The 20,997-nt window shown below is 47.1% G+C and overlaps 1 protein-coding gene across 2 annotated transcripts in view; it reads left to right on the top strand.

The window, feature by feature from the left end:
• Positions 1 to 921: 921 nt before the first annotated feature.
• Positions 922 to 20,997, top strand: part of LOC311225403 (connector enhancer of kinase suppressor of ras 3-like) — a 77,081-nt gene continuing 57,005 nt past the window's right edge. For both annotated transcript variants that reach the window (XM_084310674.1, XM_084310673.1), the window contains exon 1: positions 922 to 1,224. In XM_084310674.1, coding sequence (XP_084166800.1) covers positions 1,164 to 1,224 — 61 coding nt within the window. In that variant the 5' untranslated portion in view covers positions 922 to 1,163. The remainder of the gene's footprint in view (positions 1,225 to 20,997) is intronic.

Below are 20,997 nucleotides of genomic sequence, written 5' to 3'. Positions count from 1 at the left end.
TGAAGGAGTCGACTGAAGGCTTCTTGTCCTCTGCAAAAGCATGCAATTGGTCCACTGATGGATACATCTTGATATTTGTCTAGTCTAGTGTGTTCATTAGATGGGTGAAATCCTCTTTCAGTGCCTCTGTGCCTGTTTTCTTAGGCAGTTAGCCTCTGGTATGCGTGCCATTAGCGTTAGCCACGCTTCTAGGCCTCTTTTCTTTTGGAAAGAATGATAAAAAATAGAGGTTGGCAGTCGACTACGGCTCCTTTCGACCGATTAGTCGACTAATCGACTAATAGGGGTCAGCCCAGCCTATTAGGATTACACCTGTTTTATAAACAAATTAATGAGATTGTATACAATGACATAAACTCAACTGGAGTACATTTACCCACTCCCCATCTATCTATCTCTCTCTCTCTCCCTCTCTTGTGTGTGTGTGCGTGCGCGTGTGTGTGTGTGCGTGTGAGGGGTTCCACCTGTAGAGGAATAAAAGGCCAACAGAGAGCGCTGGTGAGTTACATTCTAATAATGACCGACAATTATTTAGATGAAGTGATTATTCAAATAATAAAGTCGGGATTTAAAACGAAGTAAGTAGAGCTTTGTTTGTTTGTCTTGCGGCAGCTTAATTAACAATATGCACATTGATAATTAACAATCCCTCATTAATTACAACAACGAGTCTGGGTTATGTAATGACCAAATTAGTCCAAATGAATCATGTCCAAAAACAAAAAAATACAAAGCCACTTTTCATATAGTCAGACGTATGGCAATAAACAATAATAGCATGTCATTATTGGCAAGTAACAATTAAAACGTAGGCTTGATATCGGTCGCCCCGCCTCCCTCGGTAGTTTCAGCTGAGCTGTAATGGTGAACAGCAGCAGAAACTGCCTGCAATCTGATCCCAGACCCGCTGGTGACGACGCTGTGGGGGATTTCGATTTCGCTCCCGTCTCCAACCATGCGCGTCCAGAGTTGCCGAGTGTGCGGAGAGTGCGCTGCACGGAGGGACGCACCGACCGGAGAGAGAGTCCATAACACTGCGGCTGTTATTATTATACATACTAGTATAGACATGGATCTGTGAAGAATAACCCGTCGCAAAGGACTACAGTAGACCTAGAACAGTGTTGGGAAGTTTGTTGTCTTTGATATTATTGTGTTGAAAAATGCAAGCCATGGAGCCAATAACGAAGTGGACACAAAAGCAAGTTGTCGACTGGATGAAAGGTAATTTAGATGATTTAGATCATACTTGTATAGTACGTGTATACTTTTCACAGATCGCAATAACAACAACATTGTTAGTCTTCAGACACCGCGGCTTGTCTCTCCAAACGTTCACATGACGCGCTGCTTTTGTCTGGTTTGGTACAAACTGCCCTTGTTGTGTTGTGTGACTGACAGCAGACCGTGTTTAACAACAATGGGATTTCACTGCTGAGTCTCATGGATGAAGTTGGTCTAGACTCCGGTTTACTATTTCAACCAGATGCGATGAGCTGTGCTGTCATTACTTTTGGCTGATATTTGATACATTGTTGCTCTAATGTGCAACAATGTATCGTAGCATCACTCTAATGGACAACAAACAATGTATGATATATTATTGCACGTTACTGTTACATTTGCACTCTGGTTGGATGCCAAAATTATTTTCCTTGTACTGTACTTGTGCTGTATAATGACAATACATGTTAATCTAATGTAATCTAATTAGCCAAAGGTTTATTGTACAGTGCACCGAGTGGCTGAAGTCGTCAGTAGGCTTTGATGGAATAACCAGTGGAATAACACTGTAATGCGTACAGAATACCAACGTTTTCCAGAGAAACTCAAAATAATTAGACAAATTTATTTAGAAACGACATCTTATCGGGATTTAGAATAGATTAAATGTAGTCTATTGAGTCTATTTGAAAATCGTATGACATGCTCTGAACAATGATGCAGCCTATACATGAAATTATATGGGGGGGGGGGGAAACGTTCTTTCTTTGAAAGTCCTTAGGGTGGAATGCTGGTTATGGGAATGACATCACCAAGGAACTATTCCTCTTTGAACCTGAATCCGTCATAGCATTGGCATTTGTAGTGTGAGTGAAACCTACTGGTATGTGAGGTATGGACTCCACCTTCACATCTAGTCAAGCATGCATTAAGTACGTATACTATTAACCAATAAGACAACAATAACATAAATAAGTAATAACAGACTTCATGCAAGCTCTTGCTCAGGGCTGTGTGCTACTCAAACATCTCAACACACAAGGCACGCATGACGTCATATCTAAACTGTTATTATGCATCTATCCTCGCCGGGCTTTGATCTTTCAGCAAAAGCTTCTTTGGTTTCTTATTTGACATTATGAGGAAGCTTAAACCGTGCACAGTCCAGCGACTTGCTGAATGAGGGACCCCAGTGCCCAGTGCCTGTGGGGGCTGGAGGGGCTTGTAGAGGGGTTAGTGTCTCTGCCTGGTGAAAGGAGCCTGGCCGCTGGGCGCTCGGCTGGAGGATTAGCTGTGTCCACTGGCCCCCTCGGCGGCGCTTCTTCTGCACATCTGACTCAGCGCTTCTCCACAGAGGGGGTCTTACTCCGGCTTTGCAGAGAGCCCTGCGAATGTGGACGTCCACCGTAGGACGCGGTCCCGACTGAAACGACAACGCGCCCCGTACTATAATACCACCATTCGAGCTAAACCGCGCGCTGTCAACTCACGGGGGCACACAAAACAACACAGAGGTCTTCTTCGCTGGTGTGTGTCGTCGCCTCAGGTTGTTTGGCCTCTGCAGGACGGTGAATGCTCTTGTGTGTATTGGGGCGGTTGTTAATCGCTTGCATTGTTTGTGGGGGTCAGCGGTGGTGGGGCCTTGGATGTGTATTGCCAGGGAAAGCGGGGAGGGGGGGGCTTCGTGTTCTGTCCGTTTTGAACGATGTTGGTTTTCGTTGGAAAGGGCTTGAGATGCCCCCCCCCCCCCCCCCCCCCCCCCGAGGCATGTTGTCCTGTAGACCGGGTCTTCAAGCTGGACCTGAAGGGTCACGTGGCTCGGGACTCGGGAGCAGATATGCCATATGCCATGTGGAGGGGCCACTTGCCCCAGGGATATTCTGCACTTATCTAATGGTGCTGCTACCGCGTGCATCCTCGCGTGATTACGAGAGCGGCGGAGCCCGGAAGCTCCCGGCGGCCTCTTTTTTCTTTCAGGCCCCTCGAGGTGGTCGTGACAACGCTTGCGATTCACATCAGTAAACGTTTGACAGTGGAATTTAACGAAATGAACCCGGTGACATAAGCACGCAGACAGACCCACACGTACTTACTTGCCCATGTTGTAAAAATTTATGTCAGAGACTGCCTGCAGTCATTTTCCAAATATAGTCCTCCTGAGCTCGTGAGTAATGCTTCGACTGAGAAAGGCCCGGCACTATTCGGGGAATGTTTAGCTCAATCGCTCAGCTGAATAGTTTCACACTTAACAAAGCATGCTGGCTTTCTTCCTCCTACTTACTGGGAGAGAGACGGCCAAGTGTTGTCAAGCGTCCCAAACATTTAAACTTGCACAACTACTGTTCAAACGAGAGGCTTTCATCCTGTGCTTTGACCATGACGAAAACCTGTCAGCTGACCTTAGCTTCCACAGCTACATACACCCCCCCCCCCCCCCCCCCCCCCCCCCATGTCTCCCAATCCGTAGCTATACCTGACTACTACTAGTCGTGTTACAAAGCCTTCTACACAGGGGTTGTGTGATAGACATGGGAAATTTAGCAACAGGGTTTATTTTAAGACGTACAGTAGGTCACAATTAAAGAGACCGACTGATCCAGTGGCCTACATCTCAATGAGGTCACGGAGATGGAGGCGTCAGCAATACGGTGTACTTTTTTTTTTTTTTTTTATTCTATTATATGTTGTACCACTGTATTGCACATCGTTGCGGGCAAGACCACCCGCATTTCATTGTATACCTGTATGCCGTGACAATTAAAACTCTTGACTTGACTTGACTTGACTACTAACGAGTGAGTGTGTGTGCGTGTGTGTGCGTGTGTGTGCGTGCGCGTGTGTGTGCGTGTGGCCATGTCTCACCTCTCGAGTGGCACTAAGGTGTCAATGTGTCGATTATCTCGTCAGAAAGGGCAAAAGTGCGTGTGCTAGCACGTGGAAGTGTATGTGCCTATGTCTGAATGTGTGCGCGCGTGTAGTGTGTGTGTGTGTGCTACCGTGTAGTGGGAGTGTGTGAAAAAGGACAGGATGGTGTCCGAGTCGTCACGTGTTGAGTGACTCCAGTGTCGGGGGCCCTCAGCAGCCTTATCTAGAGTGGTGGTGATAGTGAGGTGTGGGCAGTGTGGAGCCCTGATTGTTATCTGGCTCTAATGGAGACTTCCTAAACCGGTGTGTGTGAACAGACGCTGAGCAGATAGCTCACCCCCTTATTAAGACAAACACTGTGTCTCTCCAGCGCACCACCGAGGGGAATGTGCCTCCCTCCCAGCACTCTCCGTGTACCAGTGTAGCCCAGTGTTTGGACAGCGGCCACGGGCTTCATTAATCCTGTATTACAACCGTTTTATAGGCTGCGTATGTACATGCATGAGTGAGACCAGGTGTTGGATTTATCTGAACACGGGACCTAACGGCGGTCTACAACTGTCTACGCACTGCCCCTATACAAATGGCCTCATTGTACGAGGAAGTAACCAGGTGATTGAGCTCAGCTCATTCAATTGAAATTGTTCGTCCATTGACGTCCTCCACTAAGTTAAAAACCCCATGTCGTTTGTCGCTTTACCAGTTTCCAGTCGCCAAGGCATTCATGTCTTTCCAGCGGCGGCCCTATTGTGTTGTTCCTGACGAGAGAGGAGATGGATACCAGCGTTGGCTTCTCCATAGAAAAGGGCCTCTGAGTTCAGGGGAGGCGCAGTAAGAGGATTCTCCCTGGGGAGAGGGAGCTGAAAGGGATTGCGGTGGTTACCGGGCCCGTGGGCTCCACCGCGGCCTGTTTCTCACACAGCCCTGGTGGTGTCACCGCCTGGTGCCCCCGAGAGCTCCGCCGTATGGTTTCTACCTCTGTAGAAGTCATCAATAGCTAATGCCACTGTTTTAATCTAGAGACAGAGTGTGTGTTCGACCGTCAAAATAATTACACGAAAAGACGTTGGATTGTCATCATATGATGTTTGGGTTGGTATTATCCACCTGGGTTTCTGGAGACGGTATGCTTCAAGTTGGTCGTGCCATCTGTACACAGCACCTGTATCTACACAACGCTGGTCTTTCACACGTTTCACAAGGGGGGGAGCTCGTTTTAATCAGTAAACTGAAATCGGTTGACATTTGCATGCATAGCCAACGGCCCTTTTTTCTTCCTTTTTTTCCCCTCTCGATGCCCCGAGATCTTGAGGTGGCGAGGAGGTCGCCTTGTATCCGTGCCAAAGCTGTGTCAGGCCAGTTTGCTTTTCATTCAAATCCAAAATGTGCATTGCAAATCTTAACGGATGATTATCAGCTTAATAGGCGAGCTATTTGGCCCCAGTCTGCCCTAAGAGCATTGGTCTGTGAAGTATCAGGCTTAAGCCATGGGAATAAAAAGCTCCAACCTGAGGTGGCACAGCGGGTGCCAGTGCAAACACGGGTCAGTGCTGCCAAGCTTGCTAACTGCCTACATACAGAGATATAGTTTGTGTGCATGGGTGTTTGTGTGCGTGTGTGTGCGTGTGTGTGGTTATGTGTTTTGCATGTCACGACTACTGCCGGACCAAGTCATCACGTGATTGATGTTTTTCACCGTACTACAAACGCCTCAGGACCAGTGTGATAAAATTCACATTGTCCACATTGAACTATGGCTGAAAGTCGCTGGCTAATTGAACGTGAAGTACAGTGTATGTGTCGTGACTCCCGGTAAGGTCTGGCGACAGGAAGTGTACAGCCACGTTGATGGCGCTATCAAAACACCATTAATGCAGCTATGCTTAACAAACCATGGAATATGACAGGAATGCAGTCGGCTGCTTTCTCTGCCACCAGACCGAGCTACTGGCTCTGTGAATCAGCCGTCGGAGCAGGCAAACACACGTCCTCACTGGGGACCACCAGTTGCTTTTAAGGGATTCATAATGGCCTGCCCTGAGCCTGCCCTGAATACCTTACAGATTCCACTAACTGACTAAATACACACAAATCTCCTCACCGCGCCATTCATTTACGGTGTGATGGTCAAATGTAATTAGATTATACTCACGGAGTGATTCCTGGTCACATGAGCTGTTCCTTTGGGGTTCAAATGGGCACTGTGTTCCGGCTGAGTGCCAGATCAGGACTGCGTGGAGAACATGTTCAGACTAGCCTGCTTTTCACTAACCACAGGGAGTCCCCCTTGAGGGACTGGATTCCTTAGGACTGTCTATTCTCGCTATAGCGCACAATAGCTGTCTTCAGTAGGACACATAATCTGACGGTTAACCATTCGGGGTGACAATTACGGAATGCTAATCTCGTAATCGCACTCTTTCTTTGTGTATTTGTCTTCGCGTGATAACACAATGTTGGTATCGTGTTGCTATCATTGGTGTATATTGGTGTATAGGTGACAGACATGACTAGCCACAGACAGAGTAAACACAAACAAAGGTGTGGATATATATTGGTAGACCTCCATGCTTGTGTTTATATTTTGTTTGTATTGTGTTTGTCTGTGGCTAGTCGTGTCTGTCACCTATATACCATATACACCAATGATAGCAATATATACACACACACCGATATACACCTCTAATGATATATAGGTAGACCTCGTTTGTGTTTACTCTTGTCTGTGGCTACTGGTCCTGGATAGTCGTGTAATTATATATATATACACCAATATATACACCTTAGACCTTATACACCAATAATATATTGGTCGACCTCCATGCTTGTGTTTGTGTTTACTCTGTGGCTAGTCGTGTCTGTCACCTATATACTGTATATATATACACACCAATATATATATACTGTACACTTATATATATACACCAATATATAATACACCTATATACACCAATGATATATATATATTATTGGTAGACCTCCATGCTTGTGTTTGTGTTTACTCTGTGGCTAGTTGTGTCTGTCACCTCTCACATGTTGGCTGGTTACATTAGAGTGCGCTGATGGAGGAAGCAGCTGGGACAGCTGCCCTCTGTGTTTTTCACATCATCGACGTGTGCGCTGATGGGCCCCCGGGCCCCTTTACCAATGCGTGGCTCTCTGGACCATACCCCCCCGAGGGGCGGCGCTGTCTAGGGGTGGCGATGGGATGAACGGACGAGACCGTTTTGTCAGACGCCGGGATACGGAACACACCTGGAACATTAGCGGCAGGCACTGTTGATAATCGGTTAATTATCTATGAGAGAGAGAGAAAGAGAGAGAGAGATGGAGTGATGAATAGGTTCATATTATACCGTTATGGCCGGGCCATATAACAAACAACCACGATAAGGAGGACCGACCGTGCCAAGCTTCTGTTTTCATTGTGATTATGCTTGGAAGTCACCCTTTGCAGACTGAACATTTGACGACAAACGGTTGAAGTCATTCCTCTCTATAACCGTCTCTCATGGTCTCCCTTCCTCTGGAGTTCCCCACCGCAAAACCTCTCCCACCATGATGTAGAAAAACAACAACCTGTAGTCATCGCTCCCTTACACTAACAGAATAGCCTAATGAGCCTAACATACGGGTTGCCCTTAGGATCCACCTCAGTCCATTACAGAGTCACCCTGGCAGTGGTGGGAAGTATTTTTACTCAAGTACTGTACTTGAGTACAATATCGAGCTACTTGTACTTTACGTGAGTATTTTAATTTTAGGGAACTTTGTACTTTTATTCCACTCCATTTATCTGAACCCATCAGTTACTAGTTACTTTGAAGGAAAGTATTTTGCATAGAAAACATGGCAAAATGTATGAAGATTATATAGCCTACTTTCACAGAGGACATAATCAGAGCAGCATAACTGGAGCATAACCACATGCCACTTCAACATAACCTATTAGAGACCAATGGATTGAGGATTGAATGCTCCCAAGCACTGGAATACACAAACATCATGTAGAATGCATACTTTTTCTTTAGATACCATACTTTTCGCACTATAAGCCGCACCTGACTATAAGCCGCAGCAGCTAAATTGAATGATGTGTACATATATAAGCCGCACCTATAAGCCGCATGTGTTTTAATGTTTAATTACCATATGTAAGGAGTGGAGCCTGCGGCTTAATTTGACTCAACACGGGAAACCTCACCCGGCCCGGACACGGAAAGGATTGACAGATTGATTGCTCTTTCTCGATTCTGTGGGTGGTGGTGCATGTTATTGAGCTTTAAGTTCCCACCTCTACAGAGAATGACTCCCACCTCTACAGAGAATGACTCCCACCTCACCTCTACAGAGAGACTCCCATTGGGACACAATACTGTCGGACAAATAACAAGAATTAACTCATTTACAAGTTGTATTAAGTTTAGCAAATAAGGAACGGATAAATAACATTTCAATGTTCAATAAAAAAAAAAGCAATATTTCGATTTTCGGGTTTTGTCCACATATAAGCCGCACCGTTATATAAGCCGCAGGGTCGAAAAATGGGGAAAAAAGCCGCGGCTTATAGTCCGAAAAGTACGGTACTTAAGTACATTCAATAGCAAAATACCTCTCTACTTTTACTTAAGTAGAGTACACATTTTTCTCGATATTTTTCTCGGAACTGTGTACTTCTTCCACCACTGCACCCTGGCACGCCGTGGCCGTGTCATGTTGGGAGGGCAGTGAAAAGACTTGACATGCTCCAATTTGAAGTCATGTTCTGCGTTCTGCCTTTCGGGAGAAAGATTTACCTCCAAGTCTTGTGTCTTATCAGAGTTAATCCTGACTGAGGGGGGGGGGGTGTCTTTACCTTTCCAATGACACATTTCTTCTTCCCTCCATCCCCAGCTAAATAGGCCATAGAAAAGAGACATCAGAGAGGGAGAGAGATGTGGGTATTTGAAAGGTCACACATCAGATCGCTCAGCTAACCGGCAATATACCTGCATTTGTTTAAGCAGGGAGTGGCGTCTCCCCCGTTGACACAAGACTCCGGGACACCGGGGGAGAGTCGTGGGAGACGCGAGTCCCGATTCATCGTCCTCTCCCCCGGTGCTTTCTTTGGCCAGGACACCTGGGAGGAACGCCTCTCACCTGCCCTCCACCTCTTTTGTTTGTTGTGTATTTTAGTCCAGTTTTCCACAGTCGGCGACAGCTTTCTAATTTGCGGCAATATGTCCGTCCCTTTCTTAATCTGTCATGGCAGTGTGGGTAGAGCCACAACAGGTGCAGACAGAAAGGACAAACAAAGCTCACCAGGGGCAAACGGGCAAGGTGTGTTTTTGTGGTGAGAGGGGGATTTGTGTCTGTGTGTGTGTGTGTGTGTGTGTGTGTGTGCGTGTGTGACTGTGCACGAGGGTGTGCATGCGTGTGCATGCATGCATAATATGCATTTGTTGCACACACACACACACACACACACACACACACACACACACACACACACACACACACACACCCACACGCACGCACGCACACACACACACACACACACACCAGGAGCCGGCAGGGTGAACAGGATGGACTGCCTACAGTTTGCAGACTGCCTACTGTACTGATGTATCATAGATTACATTCAAAGGTTTGTTCTCTAATCTCTTCTACTGTTCCACCTGTAAATCCTAGTAAAGGTGCCCCCTGCTTGCTTATTGCACGTTGTTAAATTTCTTTGTTTTGTTCTGCTGGGTGGGTTGGAGTTGAGTGGGGGCGGTATTGTATCTTATTATAGTGTGTATTTCTCCAGACCTCTCTTGGCAGAGTCTGAGTTGTGGCCAGCAACACTCAACTCCAACCCACACACACATCAGACCAAACCAAATAAAATGTAAACAAAGTGCAGTACCAAAAGGAGCTATTTTGCCTAGAGGTCACTGTTGGACACCATTACACATTCTAGCTTGAATAGTCTGTGTGCGTTCATTTGTGTGCGCATGCTATTGTTTTTACGACTCTAAACAATGCTCCCCCTGTCCCCATCACCTCCTCCTCTGACCTGGGCACAAGCTGTCCCCATCACCTCCTCCTCTGACCTGGACACAAGCTGTCCCCATCACCTCCTCCTCTGACCTGGGCACAAGCTGTCCCCATCACCTCCTCCTCTGACCTGGGCACAAGCTGTCCCCATCACCTCCTCCTCTGACCTGGGCACAAGCTGTCCCCATCACCTCCTCCTCTGACCTGGGCACAAGCTGTCCCCATCACCTCCTCCTCTGACCTGGGCACAAGCTGTCCCCATCACCTCCTCCTCTGACCTGGGCACAAGCTGTCCCCATCACCTCCTCCTCTGACCTGGGCACAAGCTGTCCCCATCACCTCCTCCTCTGACCTGGGCACAAGCTGTCCCCATCACCTCCTCCTCTGACCTGGGCACAAGCTGTCCCCATCACCTCCTCCTCTGACCTGGGCACAAGCTGTCCCCATCACCTCCTCCTCTGACCTGGGCACAAGCTGTCCCCATCACCTCCTCCTCTGACCTGGGCACAAGCTGTCCCCATCACCTCCTCCTCTGACCTGGGCACAAGCTGTCCCCATCACCTCCTCCTCTGACCTGGACACAAGCCGGCTGTAAACCGTTTGGCAGATAGACTTCCGTTCCCCTCCTCGATTCCCCCTCTATGCCAAGTCCATCCATCATCTCCCTCATTCACCCCCTCTCTCTCTCTTCTCTCTCTCTCCCCTCTGTTCTTTTTTCCCCATTTCCCAAACAACTTAAACCCCCCCACCCCCTCCTCCATCACAACAACCCCTACTCCACCCCCCTGTCACCATGGTGACTCTACCTTTTGTTTACATCTCCAACCCAAAGAGTTCTATTATACAGTAGATCCAGCCCCTTAGTTCAGCTCTTTGCCTTAAGCCACTGTGAGCGCTGGAGTGACCGGTCACTAAGGCTAAGTGTATTGCTAATGCTGAGTTCAGCCGTGGTAGGCATCCGGTAAATGATTGCCCGTGGACTAACAGTGGGAGACTATCGGGGATGATCGTGGAATGTGATTGGGTAAATCCCCCCGGATTGGCTTTGGAACTTTAGTTGTAATTATGTCTGGTTCAGACTTTTTAAACAGGATTCTGGGGGAGATTTAAGGCATTCCGATTTATTTGCAGATCCTTGTCCAAAAGTAACTTACAGGGATTTACATAGCCGCCGCTGGAGGAATTTAACCCACAACATCGAGGTTTACGAATCGAGCGCAACAAGCCCGACCATCTGAACCACAGGGGGAGATCTGATGAACCCATCTTAGGTGCAGCGGCGTCTGCTTCTGTTATATCATCATGTCTATCTACTAGAACAAGGCGTTCCCATACAACATAATAACATAATGGATGTTGTTTTCTCTTTTCTCTCTTTTTTTTTGTTGCTAGAAGACATCCTCACATACAGGCTTTGTTTGTGTCATTGGGCTGTACTCTTCTCAGAGAATTGTTGTTTGCTTCATAGCAAACTAAATGAGTTGAGATCGGGACATGCCCCCCCCCCCCACCCCCCCCCCACCCCAATCCCTGCTAGTTTTTGTTGTGGATTCTTGAGGCACCCATTATGATCCTATTAAACTGGTCTATAATCAGCATACCGGCCCACCCTCATCACACACTATGCATGTCGAAGGAAGAAACCACCGAATCCAGTTCACTCATTTGCGAGAGACTGCTTGTTGTCTTGTCAGTGCCAAGTTTACCATGGCTTGACACTCGTGGCACTTATCTCTCTTTCTTTCCGTTTTTCAGGCGGTCTTTCTGTCTCTCTGTCTCTGTCTCTCCCTCATCTTTTTGTGAAGAAAACAGAAGGTCTGTAATTATAGTTTTCCCAGAGGCAAGTGGTGTGTATAGGTACTAGGTAGTAGCGGGATGGCAGTTTCTGGAGGCATGTTGACACAAAATATAGTGACATCCTTTACGCAATATCTCAACGTACATACCCTTGTTCAGTATCGGTTCTCAGGCGGTAACCAGGGTCGGTTCTCAGGCCTCACGCGGTAACCAGGCCCCAACCGGAACGCTCCCTATAATCAAGATTGAAGACATTAGACCATTCCCAAATTCCCCAAAAGTGATCCCCAAAAGAAGTCTCTATTGTATTGTACACTTTCCAGACACAGCAAACAGAGGCTTGTCAACAAACGAAACCACAAAAATATTAAGATGTGGAGGTCAGGAGGAAGGCTGCAAGACTGTGGATGGAGGAAGGAGGACTGACTGGGCAGGGGGCCGACTTTTCGTGACATTTTTGTGGTCCTTGGATGTTTTCTTTAGCGGGTGTTTATGCTAGCTGTAATGAGCGGCAGCGTGGCTGGCCGGGCTTAGTGGCTGAAGAATGATGGGTGTTTGGCGCTGGGGTTGAGCGGTTGCTCTGGGACAATCGCTCCAATTCCTGCTCCCGTGCCCAAAGCGAGCACACTAAACACGTGAGATCACTGTGAGAGAACGCTCCGTCAAACTGAACTGTGGTGTTTCCTTACTGAACTACTGTTTGGCGCTTTAATAAAATAACACGCGCTGGAGGACGTGTGAAACAGTGGGAGGTTTTTAACGCGGGCAGCACGTTAGGTAGATTGGCATTTATTTAAGGTGTAAACTCGGTGACCCATAGAACAGGTTACCTTTGTCTCTGTCATCATGGTCGTAAGTCAAATGGAAACTGTTCAGCTGTTTTTGGTTGTTGTTGCCAGACACATTCGGATAGTTTGACTAATATGCCTTTGGCAGACTGCTATCTCTCTCTCTCGCTCTCTCTCGCTCTCTCTCTCTCTCTCTCTCTCTCTCTCTCTCTCTCTCTCTCTCTCTCTCTCTCTCTCTCTCTCTCTCTCTCTCTCTCTTTGTCTTCTCTTTCTCTCTCTCTCTCTCCCTCTCTTTATCTGCTCCGATCTGAATGTCAACAAGACCAAGCGCAAGCTAATACCTCCTTTAGCTACCCCCCCTCCAACCCCTTCTCCCTGACCTCCATCACCTCAGGATCTCACCTCTCACCTCAGCCCAGTCAATATTAGCCAAGTCACCCCCCCACACACCCTGTCAAAGTACCAGCACTGTGTGACTGGGGTCGTCTATCGCCAGAGGTGGGTGGCAATGGGGGTCATCCAAGCCCAAGGCCTGGGTCTAAAGCTACCAATGCACCTCAAACACGACAGCAGTGTGACCTTTGAGCCGCTCCTCTCCCATCAGTCATCATCCATCTCCTCATGTCACACAGTGCTGCTTTTGTCTGTCTGTGAAGGGGGTTGGCTCGGGCCACATATTCTCACTTTGAGAACCCCATTATAGGACATGTGTCACTGTCATTCAGTAGATGTCCAGGTTTAACATGAGGGACTTTGAGAAAGAATACAGTCACACTTTGTCGGACAGAGGAGGTATTGATGAGGTGAAAACACGGGGTCATGCGCTACAGATCGGTAAAAGATGGGCAGTCGGATGAGAACAACAACAGCAGTAACAACATGTCTCTCTTGGTAATGACGAACGTAAACACATTTTTCATTTTCTTTTGCAAAGTTTGACGTAGAGGATTATTATGAAAGCACTCTTGTAGTTTTTGACGTGTGTTTTCATGACAAGTCTAGTAGAGCTCAAGGTCCCCCCTGTTATTGTGACGGTACCACAGAGCACCCTTATACAAACACTCCCATTCCCAGTTCCCACTGTACGGGCCTGTCCAGTGTGTGTACTGGCTTTGTTTTTTCATCCTGTGAAGTCATGCATCAGAGACCGGCTTAGCACTCTGTGAGAGGAGTCTCTCTCTCTCTCTCTCTCTCTCTCTCTCTCTCTCTCTCTCTCTCTCTCTCTCCCTCTCTTCCCCCCCCCCCTCTCCCTCTCTCTCTTTCTAATTACGGCTCAGGCTGGCCAGGCCAGGGACCATTGTGACCGGAATGCCGCAAATTCCCACAATGGATCTCCTCTCCGGAGAACAATGATTGAAATTCCTGACGGTTCCCCACAGGTTCAGAGCCCAGGTTGAGTTAGAAAGCAGGGGAGAGAGTTACAGTGGCGCTGCTATTGTACACCCAGTTGCTTTCCCACTGCCCACTGGGGGTATTGGTGTGTGTGTGTTGCAGAACCGTCAGAGAACAGGGTGGAGGAGGAGGCAGTCTCTTTCTTTTTCTTTCTTTCGGTGTGTGGTGTGCGTGTGTGTGTGTGTGTGTGTGTGTGTGTGTGTGTGTGTGTGTGTGTAATCAAACCCCTGAGAACCTCATGTCGGGAGCCTAGACCTGCGTTGAAACCACCTGGTGATCCGACTCGATTGTTTTTTACCTTTTTAGCAGAGCGGGTTCTGAACATGTGTCACAGCGGCGGCTGCCCTATTGACCGCTCCTCGACGACCCTGACAAACACACTCAACATCAGGCCTCAGCTGTCAGCCCTCGGCCCGCGCGGGTCCACGTCAGCTGTTCCATGCTTCTGTGTGGACGTGCACCGGGAAATAATAATTGAGATTAGGACTGGAATAGCCGGGGCCATTTGAGAAAAGGGAGGACTCGTGGTCTACGTGCCAATAAATGTGTGCTTACGCAATCTTTAAGTCAGAGCGGATCCTCCTGGACACAGCCCAGCCGGACAGGAATCTGGAGTCTGCGCTTTCCCAGCTGTTCAGATAAATGCGCGCGCGCGCGCGTGTGTGTGTGTGTGTGTGTGTGTGTGTGTGTGTGTGTGATTGTGTGTGTACATAGACGGAAGCTGTTGTTGTGTTGATAACCTGTTGTACACATAATTGGTGTAGATTAGTGTTGGTGGGTGGCATGAGCAGGAGGATCTCACAATGAACAGCAGGTTCCCCCCCCCACACAGACATACAGACACACACACACACACACACACACACACACACACACACACACACACACATACACACACACACACACACACACATATGTTTGTTGATCACCCCCATATGTACGGAAGTCTCTTCTTACACACAAAGCAGTGTGGTCTCAAGGCCTCTACATGCTACAGCAACTTCAAAGCAACTTCAACAACAACATCAGCGCGATTTCAACACGCTTGTTTTAGAGGGTCTTGTAGACTGTGTTGCGAGGACGTTGCGTACCTTTCACCCAAATCTAATCTAAACAACCGTTGCGTTGATATTGCGTAGCAGTGATTGGTTGGTAGTGAATGGGGGCGGGGCTGTCATATAATAATATTGGTCCCCGCAGCGAGGAATACCATCCGCCATTGTTGTAGCCAGCCAGCTAGCGTTGAACTTGATGCTATTCAATGCTCTATCATACCCAACTAACGTTAATGTCATTCAGAATTTATTAACATAGCTACAACACACACAGTAACGTTAATATATTACATGCATCATTGTTTACAATGAACGGACGGTGGGGCAGTTCGAAAGATGGACACGGACAAGTTGTTAAACAGCAATCAATTAATTAATATAACAGGTAGTTTGAGCTGCATTTTCGTGCCTACAACCACAGCCACAGGATATATCCAGCTTTGACGAGCTCTCTCCTCCTCCTGCCGATTAAATTCAGCAGCTCTTCCTCGACCTCGAGTGCCTGTAGCTGCCAGCTAACGTTAAAACTAACCTAAAGTTACACAAGCAGAATACATCACAAATACTTCCGGTCAGGGGATTTCAAAATAAAAGAGCGACGTCTAAAAGCACCGGAAATACGTTTATTTGTACATTATCTAACGTTAACACGAACCTAACTAACTTTGTTAAACTAACTTTGCGCGTCGATGTTGCAGAAGCATAAATGCAGAGTGTCTACAACACTGTTGCTTTGTCGATGTTGTGTGCAGTTGCTTTGAAGTTGCTGTAGCATGTAGAGCCTTTATACCACATGTACACGTAAGGCTGTCATGTTAATCAGTCAATTGGATTTGCAGAGCGAGTGGTTTGTCTTTAATCACCCAGCTAATGCACACATACTGTGCACACACACACACCACAGACACACTCGCTCACACAAAACTATTTCTTATCAGTTCTTTATAAAGTATGAACTTGTCTATTATCAGTACTGGTTAGGCCAGTTAGTTACTCGAGTGTGTATTTGATATTGTTGTAAAGGTTCCACTCAGTTGCTCTGGATGGAGTGCATTTGCTGAGTGCTTCAGAGAGGCCGTAAAACTCCTCCAAAAGCGTTTCATCCTGCTCACTGTTTTAAAACGCATTCACACAACCCCCAGCACCCCCCCCCCCTCCACTCAATTCACAGTAACGTGACGTTCTATCTCTTTCCTCGTTTTCATCCCCTTAATGGAAATTGATGGCCACATGCACACCTGGTGGCCATTGATCTGGACCCAATAAATGTTTATCAGCCCACTGTGAGACACTCCTCTTTTTGTCCAGGATGTGCCATTGGTCCGGTCCAGGGGACTGATTGTTGTGGGACAGTCCTCCGGGGCCCCTGAGTCCTTTGGGAGTGTAATGCACTTGACTGCAGCCTTCTTTTACCTTGTTCTCTTCAATCATTAGTGCCATTAAGGGACACTTACACACACGGACACACACACACACACACACACACACACACACACACACACACCACACACACACACACACACACACACACACACACACACACACACACACACACACACACACACACACTTTGAACTGTTCCAATTAAATGCAGAGGCAGATCAAGTTGGACCTCGGAATGACCTGAAATTCCAAAGTCTGGAATTCTGAACTCCAGGAGGGGTTTGTGTTTGTGTGTGTGCGTGTGCGTGTCCCTGTGGTGTGTGTGTGTGTGTGTGTGTGTGTTGGGGGGGGGGGGGGGGGGGGGGGATGCTTTAGGAAAACACTAAAGCATGATTATGGAAATGGTCCAGGGAAAGGGATAACCCCTCCATTCATCATCAATGTATATAGAGATTTCTTTCTTCCCTAAGCCCCTCCCATACCTAATCTAATCTATCTGTCTGGCTGTCTAATTTTATTTCCATGTTATTTTAGGATGAGGTCAAAAGAAAAGGAGGCTCCAGTGAGCCTCATCATAACCTGATCCTCCAGTCGCCATGGCCCTCCTCCTGTCCCGGTCTTTTAGTGTTCGATGGAGGTGCAGGAGGACAGCACCCATCCACAGGAAATGCCTCCTTAGCGCCACAGGAAGGAGAAATGTTGCCTCCTCTCTGTTTTCAATCTAATCTCTTTAAGTGACTGGGCCAGTCTAGAGACTGAAGGAACGTGTTTGTGTTGGTCTCAGCTCACAGGCCAAATGCTGAATCCCTCTCTTACAGTTTTTAAAGCTACCCCCCCCCACCCCTCACTCTCAGCTGAATGCTGGCCAATGAAGGGGTTAAGCTCAAAAAATTGTGTAAAGTCTGGCCTGGGAATTGTCATGAGAAGTACACTGAGGCTAACTGGGCCCGACTTGTGTGAAAACAAATGTTTTAAGAGTCATTACAGATTTCCACTTCTGATTCAGCGGGGGTGCCTTCAGCTATAGGTTAGGAGTGAACTTCCACGCAATAAAGGAATTTTAACGGCCTGTTAAAGAGAGTCCTTTGCACATTTATCTTCTTCTGCAGAAGAGTGCGAGTGATCTTTGCACTGAGATGGTGTGTGTGTGTGTGTGTGTGTGTGTGTGTGTGTGTGTGTGTGTGTGTGTGTGTGTGTGTGTGTGTGTGTGTGTGTGTGTGTGTGTGTGTGTGTGTGTGTGTGTGTGTGTGTGTGTGTGTGTGTGTGTGTGTGTGTGTGTGTGTGTGTGTGTGTGTGTGTGTGTGTGTGTGTGTGTGTGTGTGTGTGTGTGTGTGTGTGTGTGTGTGTGTGTGTGTGTGTGTGTGTGTGTGTGTGTGTGTGTGTGTGTGTGTGTGTGTGTGTGTGTGTGTGTGTGTGTGTGTGTGTGTGTGTGTGTGTGTGTGTGTGTGTGTGTGTGTGTGTGTGTGTGTGTGTGTGTGTGTGTGTGTGTGTGTGTGTGTGTGTGTGTGTGTGTGTGTGTGTGTGTGTGTGTGTGTGTGTGTGTGTGTGTGTGTGTGTGTGTGTGTGTGTGTGTGTGTGTGTGTGTGTGTGTGTGTGTGTGTGTGTGTGTGTGTGTGTGTGTGTGTGTGTGTGTGTGTGTGTGTGTGTGTGTGTGTGTGTGTGTGTGTGTGTGTGTGTGTGTGTGTGTGTGTGTGTGTGTGTGTGTGTGTGTGTGTGTGTGTGTGTGTGTGTGTGTGTGTGTGTGTGTGTGTGTGTGTGTGTGTGTGTGTGTGTGTGTGTGTGTGTGTGTGTGTGTGTGTGTGTGTGTGTGTGTGTGTGTGTGTGTGTGTGTGTGTGTGTGTGTGTGTGTGTGTGTGTGTGTGTGTGTGTGTGTGTGTGTGTGTGTGTGTGTGTGTGTGTGTGTGTGTGTGTGTGTGTGTGTGTGTGTGTGTGTGTGTGTGTGTGTGTGTGTGTGTGTGTGTGTGTGTGTGTGTGTGTGTGTGTGTGTGTGTGTGTGTGTGTGTGTGTGTGTGTGTGTGTGTGTGTGTGTGTGTGTGTGTGTGTGTGTGTGTGTGTGTGTGTGTGTGTGTGTGTGTGTGTGTGTGTGTGTGTGTGTGTGTGTGTGTGTGTGTGTGTGTGTGTGTGTGTGTGTGTGTGTGTGTGTGTGTGTGTGTGTGTGTGTGTGTGTGTGTGTGTGTGTGTGTGTGTGTGTGTGTGTGTGTGTGTGTGTGTGTGTGTGTGTGTGTGTGTGTGTGTGTGTGTGTGTGTGTGTGTGTGTGTGTGTGTGTGTGTGTGTGTGTGTGTGTGTGTGTGTGTGTGTGTGTGTGTGTGTGTGTGTGTGTGTGTGTGTGTGTGTGTGTGTGTGTGTGTGTGTGTGTGTGTGTGTGTGTGTGTGTGTGTGTGTGTGTGTGTGTGTGTGTGTGTGTGTGTGTGTGTGTGTGTGTGTGTGTGTGTGTGTGTGTGTGTGTGTGTGTGTGTGTGTGTGTGTGTGTGTGTGTGTGTGTGTGTGTGTGTGTGTGTGTGTGTGTGTGTGTGTGTGTGTGTGTGTGTGTGTGTGTGTGTGTGTGTGTGTGTGTGTGTGTGTGTGTGTGTGTGTGTGTGTGTGTGTGTGTGTGTGTGTGTGTGTGTGCCCGTCATTGGTCCATGAGTCATTGGTGTTGGGAGGCCCCAGTCTCTATGAGGGCTGTTAGATTAACAGTCCGTTCTGCTCTGGTACTGTATCTGCAACCAGATCTCCTGCCCTCAGCCAGTCACCACCATGACTGATACACACTCACAAGTCACACACACACACACACACACACACACACACACACACACACACACACACTCACACTCACACTCTCTCTGTGTCTCTTTCACTGTCTCATTCATTGCACATGCACTCTTTGCTATGGCAAAACACATGCAGTGAGTGTCATACAGGCGTGAAGATATGAGGTGCTTTAGACCCAAATATGTCCTCTATGTACTATACACATATATATATATATATATCACTATATCTATATGTGTGTGGGTTATATAGCAGTATATCTATAGTCATATGGTGTGTCGGATATATACCAGTATATCTATAGTCATATTATGGTGTGTAGGATATATAGCAGTATATCTATAGTTATATGGTGTTTAGGATATATAGATGTATATCTATAGTTATATATCATGCGTGGGTTATATAATAGCAGTATATCTATAGTAGGGCTGCAACGATTAGTCGACATAATCGACAACGTCGATTATAAAAAATCATCAACGAGGAATTGTTGCGTCGATTAGTCATTAAAAAAAATTAATTTTTTTTTTTTTGCACTACCTATCTTTGTGAAAGTGGCTTCTCAGCTCTGGTCCAGCCAGCTGAAGACTTCTTAGCTTAACATAACAGACCGACAGTAAGTTTGGGGGAACTAATGGGATAACTGGGGATGTTGTTTGGTCCTGACAAGAGTCTCAAAGCAACTCTGAGGTCATGCTCAATGTCCAATCTGTTCCTCTGCTCTGTCTTCAGCTGGACCAGAGCTGAGAAGCCACTTTCACAAAGATAGGTAGTGCAATTTTTTTTTTTTTTTTTATATAATTGTTTTTCGATTAGTCGACTAATCGAAGAGAATAATCGACAGATTAGTCGACTACCAAAATAGTCATTAGTTGCAGCCCTAATCTATAGTCATATGGTGTGTCAGATAAATAGCAGTATATCTATAGTCATATATGGTGTGTCCGATATATAGCAGTATATCTATAGTCATATATATAAAGGGAAAAAAGGGAGGGATGACCTATGCACCTATGTCTATACTACTATGTACTATGCTAATATGCACTATGTATGTACTATGCACTCAAGTTCAACACTGACAAACAATACCACTCCTGCTGACTTGTTGTAAGTTGTAGTCATATGATGTGTCAGATCATGTATACCAGTACATCTATAGTCATTATGTCATGTGTCCATTAATGTAGACTAGACACTGATAATGACCGGAAAGAATGTTATAACCTAAAGCTAGATTGATTTAGATGTGCTCTGCTATAGCCTGTCTCATCCAAAATAATATCTGTGGCGTGTGTGTGTGTGTGTGTGTGTGTGTGTGTGTGTGTGTGTGTGTGTGTGTGTGTGTGTGTGTGTGTGTGTGTGTGTGTGTGTGTGTGTGTGTGGGTGTGGGTGGTATGGCTGGGGGTGGGGGTCCTGCAGCTGACAGTCAGGGCGCAGGGCCATGTAGCTGTGCAGCTGCCCCCTCTCTGTGCCCTCTTTGATGGGGAGAGATGGCGTTTACTCCCACCCACCCTCTGACTCACACACACACACACACACACACACACACACACACACACACACACACACACACACACACACACACACACACACACACACACACACACACACACACACACACACACACACAGAGGCTCGTTCTATACTCTGTTGTCACAACACCACTTGAATGCCCACTGAGAGGCACATTGTGTGCAGGGAGAAGGCACGTCTG

The sequence above is a fragment of the Notolepis coatsorum genome, assembly GCF_963971535.1.
Source record: "Notolepis coatsorum genome assembly, chromosome: 3".
NCBI lineage: Eukaryota > Metazoa > Chordata > Actinopteri > Aulopiformes > Paralepididae > Notolepis > Notolepis coatsorum.
The sequence above is the reverse complement of the archived record's forward strand: the minus strand, read 5'-3'. Positions and strand labels throughout refer to the sequence as shown.